The sequence below is a fragment of the Brassica oleracea genome, chromosome C4 (genome assembly GCF_000695525.1).
Source record: "Brassica oleracea var. oleracea cultivar TO1000 chromosome C4, BOL, whole genome shotgun sequence".
Taxonomy (NCBI): Eukaryota; Viridiplantae; Streptophyta; class Magnoliopsida; order Brassicales; family Brassicaceae; genus Brassica; species Brassica oleracea.
Window position 1 is genome coordinate 14,736,624 of NC_027751.1, and position 12,761 is coordinate 14,749,384.

At 39.9% G+C, this 12,761-nt stretch overlaps 2 protein-coding genes across 2 annotated transcripts; both read left to right on the forward strand.

Moving 5' to 3' along the window:
- The first annotated feature begins 2,088 nt into the window (after positions 1-2,088).
- Positions 2,089-3,590, forward strand: LOC106340737 (glutelin type-B 5-like). The gene is made up of 3 exons (XM_013779583.1): positions 2,089-2,332; positions 2,477-3,197; positions 3,287-3,590. The coding sequence occupies exons 1-3, from the start codon at positions 2,137-2,139 to the stop codon at positions 3,438-3,440; spliced, it is 1,071 nt and encodes a 356-aa protein (XP_013635037.1). The 5' UTR covers positions 2,089-2,136; the 3' UTR covers positions 3,441-3,590.
- Positions 3,591-4,363: 773 nt separating this feature from the next.
- LOC106340635 (dirigent protein 10-like) lies at positions 4,364-5,660 on the forward strand. Its single transcript, XM_013779477.1, has one exon. The coding sequence runs from the start codon at positions 4,390-4,392 to the stop codon at positions 5,551-5,553; it is 1,164 nt and encodes a 387-aa protein (XP_013634931.1). The 5' UTR covers positions 4,364-4,389; the 3' UTR covers positions 5,554-5,660.
- The last annotated feature ends 7,101 nt before the right edge of the window (positions 5,661-12,761 follow it).

Genomic DNA, 12,761 nt, shown 5'->3' on the forward strand with positions numbered 1-12,761 from the left:
ATGTCGACATGAGTGATATATTTGCTTATAATGTAGCAGTCGAATTGATGGATAATAAGGATCCAGAACCCACATCTATACTAGAATGTATGCAACGACCAGTTTGGTTGAAATGGAAAGAAGCCATTAATGTGGAGTTAGAATCACTGAAAAAGAGAGGAGTGTTTGGACAGATCATCCGGACACCTCACAACATAAAACGCGGTTAATGGATGTTGTAACTGCCTACTTATATGGTCCACTGGATAATGAGATATACATGAAAATTCCAGATGGTATTGAATTGAAAAACAAAGAGAGTTCTCGAGAACAACATTGTATCAGATTGAACAAGTCTCTTTATGGATTAAAGCAATCAGGTCGAATGTGGTACAATAGACTGTCCGAATATCTCCTGAAAGAAGGATACAAAAACGACCAGATCTGCCCATGCATATTCATAAAGAAGTTCAATAAGGGTTTTGTAATCATTGCAGTATATGTAGATGATTTAAATATCCTAGGAACCTCTGGAGAAATTTTCCAAACTGTTGAATATCTCAAGAAAGAATTCGAGATGAAAGATCTTGGAAAAACAAAGTTTTGTTTGGGATTGCAACTTGAGTATATGAAAGATGGAATTCTTGTGCATCAAAAGGCATATACAGAAAAAGTACTCAAAAGATTTAATATGGACCAGTCTCACCCATTGACTAGCCCCATGGTCGTGAGAAGTCTTGGTCCGGACACTGACCCATTTGGTCTGAAGAAGAAAAATGAGGAAGTCCTTGGTTCCGAAGTGCCTTATCTCAGTGCCATAGGAGCTCTGATGTATTTAGCTGGCCACACACGACCATACATCAGCTTTGCTGTGAACTTACTTTCTAGGTTCAGCTCCTGTTTGACCCAAAGGCACTGGAACGGGATTAAACATATACTTCGTTACCTACAAGGAACGAAAGACTTGGGTCTTATGTTTACTGACAAATCTAAGGAAGATTTAGTTGGTTTTGCTGATGCAGGTTATCTCTGTGATCCACATTATGCTAGATCTCAGACTGGTTATGTTTTTACACACGGTGGGACAGCTATATCCTGGCGGTCCATGAAGCAGACCATGGCAGCCACATCCTCTAACCACGCAGAAATATTAGCTATGCATGAAGCCAGCCGTGAGAGTGTATGGATGAGATCCATGACATAGCATATTCGTACCACTTGTGGTATGATCAAAGGAAAGGATCCACCGACCATCCTATACGAGGATAACGCAGCATGCATCGCACAGCTTAAGGATGGATACATTAAAGGAGATAGGACGAAACATATTCTTCCTAAGTTCTTCTCCACATACGAGCTTCAGAAGGCAGGAGAGGTCCAAGTATTGCAAGTCCGTTCGAGTGAGAATTCAGCCGACCTCTTCACCAAGTCACTACCAACCTCAACGTTCAAGAAGCTCATATGGAAGATAGGCATGCGTCGACTGAAGGATCTTCGGTGATGCATTCATCAGGGGGTGTTCATGTGTTGTACTCTTTTTCCTGTTTTGTTTTCCCTTTTACCACATTGGGTTTTGGGTTTGTCAAGAGAGGTTTTAATGAGGCAACATCCAAAGCATGAATGAACCTTGACCGGATCAAGGGGGAGTGTTATAAACCATTTAGTGATCGACCCATTTATCAGCCCGTGTAGCAAGACGAGTCAAGCCCATCCGCAGGATCATATTGGTGCCTATCTACTCTTGTGTTTATCTACATTATAGTTGGTGTTTATCTTACGTATTGCTAGTCATTATCTAGTTAAGGATAAGTACGATCTCATGTAACGACCAGTTGGTCGACCTAATAATACACACAAGTTCCCCTCTTCATTCACAACATAACTTGATTTATATTGAAACTAGTCGAAAATAAGGTAAATAATCGCTAAAAACACTCAAATTAAAATTATTAATTATTATCTATACTTATCCAAGTTGATCAGCGTATTTATCCTTAGTCAAATATACGCTTCCAAGAAACTCTCAGTTTGTAACCGAATAGATATTCTCAAGCCATTATAAATACGTTCTCTCTATCAATGACTTCTCACATCAAAAGTTTCTACATCTCTCTCCTTTAATCATTCTTTCACCGTTTTCAGTTTAGCGTTTTAACAATGGAGTTGGATCTTTCACCTAGACTACCGAAGAAAGTGTACGGAGGAGACGGAGGTTCGTACTTTGCATGGTGCTCTGAAGAGCTACCCATGCTACGTGATGGCAACATTGGAGCCGCTAAGCTTGCTCTCGAGAAGTATGGCTTAGCTCTTCCTCGCTACTCTGATTCCTCCAAGGTCGCTTACGTTCTTCAAGGTCCGTTTCTTCTTAGATCTTTCCGTTGATAACGTCACTCTCTTGTTTTATGCAAAGTTTTCAACTTTATTGTGATTCATATGTTTTTATTTAACGGTTCCATAAACTGATATTAAAGTACTGTCTCTTTGTAACATTTGTCAGGATCTGGAACAGCTGGAATTGTTCTCCCTGAAAAGGAGGAGAAAGTGATTGAAATCAAGAAAGGAGATTCCATAGCTATACCTTTCGGTGTGGTGACATGGTGGTTCAACAATGAAGACGCTGAGCTGGTCATCCTCTTCCTTGGTGAGACTCACAAGGGTCACAAGGCAGGAGAGTTCACCGAGTTTTACTTAACCGGTTCCAACGGAATCTTCACCGGTTTCTCAACCGAGTTTGTAGGCAGAGCATGGGATCTCGATGAGACCACAGTGAAGAAGCTTGTCGGGTCTCAGACAGGAAACGGGATCGTCAAAGTTGATGGGAGTTTGAAAATGCCTTCACCTAGAAAAGGTGACAGGGAAGGGTTTGTGTTGAACTGCTTGGAGGCTCCTCTTGATGTTGATATCAAGGATGGAGGAAGAGTTGTCGTGTTGAACACAAAGAATCTTCCATTGGTTGGTGAAGTTGGATTTGGTGCTGATCTTGTGAGGATCGATGGACATTCCATGTGTTCTCCTGGATTCTCTTGTGACTCTGCTCTTCAAGTTACTTACATCGTTGGTGGTAGCGGTCGTGTTCAGGTGGTTGGAGCTGATGGGAAGAGAGTTCTTGAGACTCATGTGAAAGCTGGTGCTTTGTTCATTGTTCCTAGGTTCTTTGTTGTGTCCAAGATTGCTGATTCTGATGGGTTGTCTTGGTTCTCCATTGTGACCACTCCTGAGTATGATCTTTTTCTTCTATTTTTTTTATAATATTTTTTGGTTTATTGAAAGAAGCGTGCGTAACAAGTTTCTCTGAATCTTTTGGCAGTCCCATTTTCACTCACTTGGCGGGGAAGACATCTGCGTGGAAGGCATTGTCGTCGGAGGTTCTGCAGGCGGCATTTAAGGTTGCTCCGGAGGTGGAGAAGGCTTTCCGATCTAAGAGGACTTCTGATGCCATTTTCTTCCCTCCTCCCAACTAGATTATGAACTAAGCTTTGGTGGTTTTAGTTTGGTTTGTGGTTTAAGCAAAGTGTGTTTTATTTATTTTCTGTTGGTTACTATGGACTATGGTGCTCTCTTCTCCGTGTTACGAATTGAATAAATAAGAAAGGATGAAAAACTTCGTTTAATTGATGATTCTCAGATACTTGTGAATCGATATTGTCTTTATTTCAACCAAAACTAGTAGTTACGGTCCATGAACAACTAGGTTGTTTCCACTCCTCTGGTCTCGATATACTTGTAGAATAACTCGTCCACTCCGTTAAAGATGACGAAATAAAAAACATTATGATAATTATATCTGATATATAGTTTTTTTTTCACAAAGGTTATTAACTTATACCAGGAATCGAGATAATGGAACCGGAGAGCACTGTACTCTCTTAACCAGGATTTCGGTCTAATTCAATTATAATTATACTCTTTTAAGGGTTCCTTTGTTAAAGTTAATAAAGTATGCGTGAGATCGAGAGAATGGTCTCTCACGCTATAATCACGAAAGATTCTGAAGCATACGATCATTCGGGAAAGTGTTTACGGGAAGAACATGCAGCCAGTGATCGTATGCAGAAACGGTAATCTGGGCATGTCAAGCAGTGCGAACATTTCATGGTGAGATCGTTAAGTTTAATTACTATATTATAGAGTTAAAGAGCTTTAGTCTTTGGGTAATTTGACGAATTAATATTCAAATCTTGTGAAAAAGGTAATAAATTATTTTTAAATTGTTTTTGTATGTTTCTGCTCCAGAACCAAACCACCAGATAATGGAAAATAGCTATAACACCTGCTCCATCTCATCAACTCCATCTTCTTTTAACTATTTTACTTAATATATTCATTCTTGTCTATATATATACTTCCAGAATTTGCTTATCACTTAATTAAAACAACAATCTTGGCTTCTCTGATCATCTTTCTTGTTCAATGGCAGGTCAAAAGGTACTCTCTTTCTTGGTTATAGCTCTCTTTGTTACTTTCTCAGCTGCTGCTCGGTTTCTTGATGAAGAAGATACATTCCCAGCAACAACCACCCCGGGCTCAGGTCCCTTCCCTGGTCCTTTACCAGCGTCTGGCTCAAATTCTGCCGGAACTGGCTCAGGCTCTGCAGGAACCGGTTTCGGTGCAGGAATAGGAGGATCAGTACCATCAAGTGGTTCAGGTCCTTTGACTACTACTGGTTCTGGTCCTCTACCAATCCCTGGCTCTGTTCCTGGTCCTTTACCGGTTGGTGGCGGTCCAGGTTCCTTGCCTGGCATTGGTCCGGGTCCTTTACCAGCCGCTGGTTCAGCCACCGGTCCTGGTGTAGGTACCGGCCAAGCCCTTGGTGCAGGTGTAGGTACCGGGCAAGCTCTTGGTGGTGGTAGTGGTATTGTAGGTCCTGACCACACATTAGTGTTCTTTATGCACGACATACTCGGCGGTTCGAACCCCACGGCCAGAGCCGTAACCGGAGTCGTCGCAAACCCGGCTTTAAGTGGTCAACTCCCATTCGCTAAACCCAATGGCGCAAACCTTCCCATAACCAACGGAGTTCCATCTAACAACAACAACAACGGAATCATCAACAACAACAACGTCCCCCTTCTCGTCGGACTCGGCGGAACCACAGCCAACATTCTCCAAAACAACGGAAATAACGGAAACAACAACCTTTTAAACGGTCTGCCCGTTGCTAACGGCGGTCAGCTCCCGAGCGGTTCTGCTCTACAGATGCTTATGTTCGGAACGATGACTGTGATCGACGATGAACTAACCGAAGGGCATGAACTCGGGTCTGGTCTGCTCGGGAAAGCGCAGGGGTACTACGTGTCGAGTGCGGTTGATGGAACGAGCCAGACGATGGCGTTTACTGCCATGTTTGAGAACGGTGGTTATGAAGACAGTATAAGCTTCTTTGGTGTTCATAGGACAGCGGCTTCGGAATCGCATTTAGGAGTTATGGGAGGCACCGGGAAGTATGTGAACGCCAGAGGATTTGCGATTGTGAAGACGTTTACAGGATCTAGCGGGACGCAGCAGCAGCAGCCGCATCAGTTCACTGATGGACTTGAGACTGTTCTCCAGTGTACTGTTTATCTATCTTACTAGTTTTGCTTTGTTTTCCTCTTCTTATGTTTGGAGTTTGGGAATGTTTGGTTGGTGCATGTGGTTTTATATCAGTTGTAATCTAAATGTGAAAGAGTTGTGTAAACTGGACTTTGTATTATGCTTTTTTTTTGTCTGTGAAGTTGAAGATTTCATTTTCATCTGTTTTGCATTTTCAAGACAACTCTCTTTATGCAAACGAGAGAAAAGACTACAGAGTTTTTTTTTTAAAAAAAAAATTTAAAAAGGTTCAGCCTTACAAAAAAAAGTAAAAAGTAAAAGAAGGTTGAATTTAGGAAGCGCATATTTACTCTGGAAAATAAGTCTCGCAGTGTAAGCCTAGGGGTTAACACTGTACAGCCAATTGTCGTTGGAATAGATTACAATAATTTTGAGGATAATCAAAATGCACCTTCGAGAGTGTGGACAACAGTATTAGGCACTTTCACTTTCTTCAAAATACTACAGACACTAACAGTCTGTTCCAGTTCAAGAAGCCAATTAAATAAGTGTATTTTTTTAAGAGAAACTTATGTAACATATACCACCTTATGCAAGAAGAAGAGTCTCCCTTAGTATTAATAAAAGGAATTGCAGTAATGTTGGTAAATTGAATTTGCTAGTAACTCTTTATATTTGTTTTTGTTGAGATATTTAAAGGTATCTTTTGTTATGCAAATTGTATGTTAGTTTTGTGCTTCAGTTACGTTTAATCAAACACGAAACTGCTTGAATCAAATCAACTATACAACGATGGTAACAGAGAAGTATTCTCGTAACAAAGCAGTAATAAACAAAACAAGAGAAAGAGACAACAATAGCTCCAAGCTGGTTTAATGATGGGGTTGGTGTTTGAAAGTCTGTAACCAGTTGTTGAGGCGTTCTATTGCTGACAAGTCCACTTTCTTTGGAAAATTAGGGTAAGTAACAACTTTAGGTACTGGTCCCATCATCACTCGAAGTTTAAGCCCAGCTTCACAATAACCAGATTGTGAAGTTATGAAATAATGAACTCATGGTTCCGTAAGCTTAACAAGATCGTGTCCTGTCTTGTGCACAGCTATAGGAGACGTTGGATCACATGTCATGAATTCTAAGTCACCGTTGATTTGGTAGACGTCGTTGACTTCGTTGGCGTATTCGAAAATCAGAGTATCTCCAACATGAAACTGTTTCTCCTCACTCCACCTGTTATAGAAGTCACTATCATAGACGTTCCATCCCTCTGAGTCTCCGACCGTGTTGGTGGAGGAACCGGACGTGAGGGGTCATGGATGACAAGAACTTCGAGTTTATGTCCCAATACGCACTGAGCTTAGAAACAACGCAATTATGTAAGATAAGTTATCCTGATAAGCTATGAAAGCTAGTATAAACATCCAAGAAATTTGAGCTAATTGATGAAAGTCAATCACAATCTCGACACTAAGACATTCTACAATGAATCGATATTACTCCAATTTAGTATTGCTACTAGTGAAATGTAGATTAAAAAACAAAAAGATATTCTTTGACCGAAAAGGAGAAAGCAGGCTCCGTGTAACATTATAAGTGATTATCAATTTCATAATATAAACACCCCAGCTTTTATATCCACGTTCTAAAAATCGGCGGCCTAGGCGGCCGCGGCGCTACGCGTCACTTTTCCACCCCGATTTATACTAAATCGGTTAAAAAAATCGGATATCCGATTTTCTCCGTCTAGACCGCCTAAATGACCGCCTAGCCGTCTAGGCGGCCGTCTAATCTATTTTTTTTTAATAATATTTTTATTTATTTATTTGATCTAAAATTTTATAAATATTATTTATATTCATAATTTTGATGAAAATTACACTATATTAAGTTTACATATTCTATTTGTGTGTTTTATACAATCTTAAACATAAAAATGTATTAATGTTATAAACAATTAAAGATGAACATGTTTTATAACATAGTAAACAATCTAAAAATTCCACCCCGCATAATTTCCGATTAATCCCCGATTTTCTCTTTAGACGTTAGGCCCAACCCGACCGCCCGACTAACTCATAGCACGTTCCCGAACAGGGATATCCACTATGCCACCACTTTTCAAAGACCGTTGTTGGTTATTTGATTAGTTGGTTACATATTTATCTGATTCCTTAACTAATGAGTTAATGGAAAAGCTGGAAAAGCTTTAGTAGCAAAGTAATTAAAGTCTTTTGCAAAAAAACAAAGTAATTAAAGTAAAGATGCATAGTCTAAGAGTCGCTTCCTTATCGTAAAGCAACCAACTAAACTCAAACTCATGCTATCTCAATTCCTGATCACAATTCACAACCTATACATTTATTTATTTAAATCATTTTATTTCTCCCGACTCTGTTGTCTCCCTTTTTTTTCCAACTAGTTTTATTAAAAAGCCAAGCCCAAGAAACATATCCAGTACAAAATCCACACTGTTAAAACGAAAAGATAAAAGCACAAAAATAACGGGCACACAAGCGGAAAGAAAATGGACCAGGCCCAAACTTCTAAAGATCAACTTTACCGTCCCAAACGTTGACCCCTTCGAACACACATGTCTAGATCTCAAATCCAGAAGACACACGTCACTTGATCTCTTCATCTTCTCAAACGCCGGCGACCTCAACGGTGTTTCACCGGATTCACCCCAGCACCATCATCATTCATCGATTCCGGAACACACCGGAACCCATGACCTCTAACCATCTTCACCGCAACCGCCTTAACTCATGTGTATTCTTTATCGGAGAGAATCAATCGCCAGAACGAGATCTCATCCGTCACCGTTCGAGCACACACCAGAGCAAAAACATCGCGCAGACCATAACCACCTTTCACCGGAGAGCTTCTCTCGTCCTACGACGAGAGCTCATCCACCGAATCCCAACCGACGCCGCATGAACAAAAAAAAAACGAAACCACACCCTAAAACAGATATAGGGAACCAAAAGCCAAAGAGGCAAGGCAAAGAAAACCTTCACCCCTCGGTAGCAAAGCCGGAGACGATTGGATCTATAGAAGCCTCCACCTTCACGGAGTCTTAGCCAGCGGCGCGGAGCTGAGGGAGGCTCTACCCCCCGGAAGCTTAGTCGGCGACTATGGAGCTATAAAAGCCTCCATATCCCGGAGCAAACGCTGAACTCAAAAGCTGGCTGTCACATCGATCCACCGTCCTACATCTTCCCCGCGAGGCTAGAGAAAGAGTAGTTACCGCCGTTCAAAGCACACCACGAGCGGGGCCTTTCCCGGAGCAAAACCCTAGCCCAGATCCGCAAGTATATCGGAAAGAGACCACAGATCGGAGCACACAGTCAGAGGACTGAACTTAAATGACCAAAAGGGAGCCACCGGCGCCTGCACGCGCTCGGACGCACCACCGGACGCCGGGGCTGCCTTCACACGCGTTCTCTCTCTTCTCTCTCTTCTAGTTCCTCTTTTCCCAAGTAAACACCACTCTGTTTTCTCCCTTGTCTTTGAAGTTTTGGCAAACGATTACATTCCACATCTTTATCGTTACGCGTGTTTTTATATCTTTATATTTTGTTTGTAGATGTGACATTTATGATTTTTTTGGTTCTACTTTCTGTGTTATCTAACTTAAACATCACAATGTGACAAATGTCAGTCGTCAAATTTGATATAGCAAAAGAGACGCCAAATTAAGTTTGGTACCAATGTGAATGAAAGATTTTAAATATTTTTAAATTAATCAGAGAAATATATTTGGTATCCTATTTAACAAGTAGATGTACAGTTGCATTAGATTGCCGTTTTACAAAAGTAGATGAAATACATTGAAGTCTAGTTTCCCAAATTCTGTGTTGTCAATTAGCTTGTTGTTGTTATATATTTGGAAAATCCTTGTAGAATCTTAATAAGAATACATCTAAAAAATCGTTATTCATTTTTATAGTTTTGTTTTATCTAACCAGACTATGATCATAATCTTCTTAAGAAGAAATGTATCTTTCGCTTTGATAGGTGACTGCCAGATAAACTAGAGAGGTTAGACAAAATTTGCTGGAGTGGTGAAAAGAGTCATCACAACGAGTGGGTTAAGTCGAAACAGTCATCGTAAGTCCTAAACCGGAAGTAAGTCTAGGTCTTGCTCTAAACTCATAACATTGGTCTTGAACATCTCTAGTCATAGTATCAAAATACTGATACAAAATTCCAAAATATGTATTTTTGTTGGTACTTAAACGTTTATGAGGTTATACGAACGGAGAGCATTCATACACTCTCATATAATGCAAATATAAATACTGCGAGCCGCTGAGCGTCAGAAATGAGATGACAACTCATACTTTATCTCTCTACGAATAACTGCTCTATGTGTAAAATCTTAATTCAAAGTAATTTTATTAAAATCCAAAAATAACCTATAAGGCTAATTCTCTAAAGCAACAAAAGTCCAACATAAAATGTAATTGGCAGCATCATGCTCAAAAACATTAACAAAATATGAAATTAGGATGTAAAAAGTCCCAAAATTTCCGATGAAGAACATGTCGTACAATCCTTAACTCCAAAAGGAATTACGAATGACTTGATCCCTTCAAAAATGGTACATAGGTAGCTTCATAAAGCGCATACCCGATTCAATCACACTCAAATCAAGTCAAGAAAGGTTGGGCCATGAGCAGGGAAAATTCGGCCTTAGAAGCAACCGCGCTCAAAACTATCCAATACCGAAAGGAGATACTCAGCCATTGGTTCCACTTAAACTCTTATCATCATCAGAATCATATATAATTCTAACGAGTTGGAGGGCTAACTGTTGGGGTCAAAATCAGTTCCAGCGAAATCAATAACTAATATCACTCAAGAATTATATCCCTCACAAGAATGAGTCGCAAATGTTAAGAGAACAATTCCACATACCACGTTCCAATTTGAACAAAGATACGCAGAAAAATTAAACTCCATATAGCTCTTCCCGGAAAAGAAATATTTTTTTTCTCTAAACAAGAATTATCCAAAAAAAATTCTTTCGAAAGGTTTTTACGAAACAGTTTTACATAACAATCTTCTGTAAAACTAATTTAAATTTTTTTCAGAAAAACTTTTGTAAAACAAACCAAAACATATTTTACAAAATAATCTTCCGTAAAACTAACTTCAGAAAAATTTTCTAGAAAAAGTTTTGTAAAACAAATCAAAACAAGTTTTAGGAAACAAAATTCTCTAAACTAACTTCGGAAAGTTCTTATGAATTTTTTTTTGTAAAACCAATCAAAACAGTTCGGAAATTAAGTAAGATTATACGGAATCATCAAACGGAGAATGGAAAAGGCGTAACAAAGGTGAGGAGTGAGCATCGTCACCCAAGCCTCCTCTCTCTTCCCCAAGCATTGCCAAGCTCTCCTCGAGCTCTATGAGTATCGCCAAGCTCTCTCCCTATATCCTTGAGCATCTCCAAGCTCAACTCGACCTCTACGAGCATTTTCAAGCTCTCTTTCTCTCTCCTTGAGCAGCACCCAAGATCCCTTTGAGAAGAATGAGCATTGCCCAAGCCTCATCTCTCTTCCCTAAGCATCGCGTGAGCTCTTTTCGAGAAGAGTGAGCGTCGCCCAAGGTGTACTCTTTCTCCTCAGCATCGCCTAAGATCCCCTTGAGAAGAGTGAGCATCGCCCAATCCTCATCTCTCTTCCCCAAGCAACGACCAAGCTCCCTTGAGAAGAGTTAGCATCGCCCAAGCCTATTTCCTCTCTCTCGAGGATCACCAAGCTCTCCTCAAGAAGAATTATCATCGTACAAGCCTCCTCTCTCTTCCCTGAGCATCGCCTTGTTCATCATGTTCTCACTTGAATCATTCGAAAATGAGAAATCCTTTGTTTTCCATAAAATTTAGCCAAACGACAAGTAAAAACGGTTAAGTTAAACACCAATTTGTTTTCAACGAAACAAAATTATTTTCATCATTTAGTAAACTAACGGCACAAAAACCACAACTCAGAGCAAATTGACGATATTTCCGTGAAAAGTCGTAAAAACGGATAACTCGTATAACCGTCCAAGACACAAAACAACCCATTTACGACTTAGCATTGATATTCCTTGGATTTTACCCACCTTTACCCATGATTTATATATTTTCTTAGAGTATTTTATATGCATTTCGGAGTCTTTTGAGTAATTACAGGTGTATGTACCTATTGGAGAAAAGTGGTGATTTTGGGGCAATTTGAAGCTTTTATGAAAGCATTGCTGAAACATGAAGACAGAGTCGATTATTGAAGAAAACATCGATCGACGGATCAATATTAACGTCGATCGACGGCGAGCCATCTGTGAAGCCAATTTAAGTAAATTACCAGTTTTACCCAGAAGTTCCAAGATTTGCACCATAAGTACATGGCCGCATGTTAGACCATTTATTAGGGTTTTTCATGTTTTACTTAGAGACAGACTTTTAGAGAGAGATAGTTTTGGAGGCAGACATTTCTACACTTAGGAAGATAGCGTAGGATTGGAGAAAAAATATGAATTTCATAAACAGAGTAAATCTTAAAATCCCTTGTTTTATTACTCTACTTTGTTTACTTTTCATGTTTATATTATTAAGTATTATTCAGACCATCATAATGTTTCTTGCAAATATGTTTGAGTAGTCTTACTGTTAGATTTCGGGTTCTTCAAAAGTTGACCTATGTATTGCTAAAATGAATATTAATTAGGAAATTAAATAGTTCTTCATCTAGTTGTTCTTACTGCTAAGTCTAGGCTTGATAACACTAAACTTAGATCTTAGGATTAATTGGCGCAAGCAGAAGCTTGGTTAATTACCTGAAACTAAACTAGTACACTACAAGAAAACAGCGACATACTGAGGGAAAAAATCGTCGGTATGTCGTCGGAATAACGTTATTCCGACGACATACCGACGAAACACGTCCTCGGAAATAACTCCTCGGAAATTCATTTTTCCTCGGAAATTCCTCAGAATTTTCCGACGGAATTCCGAGGAAACAAATTTCCGAGGAAATTCCGAGGACCACCAGTTCGTCGGAAAGCTCCTCGGAATATACCGAGGGAGAACTTCGTCGGGATATTTCGATGGACTTTCCGATGGTCCAATCCTCGGAAGTTCCGACGAAATATTCCTCAGAATTTTCATCGGAAAATTCCGAGGAACGGGTCCCTCGGGAAATTTCGAGGAACGTGGTCCCTCGGAATATTCCGAGGAACATGTCCCTTGGTATATTCCGAGGAAC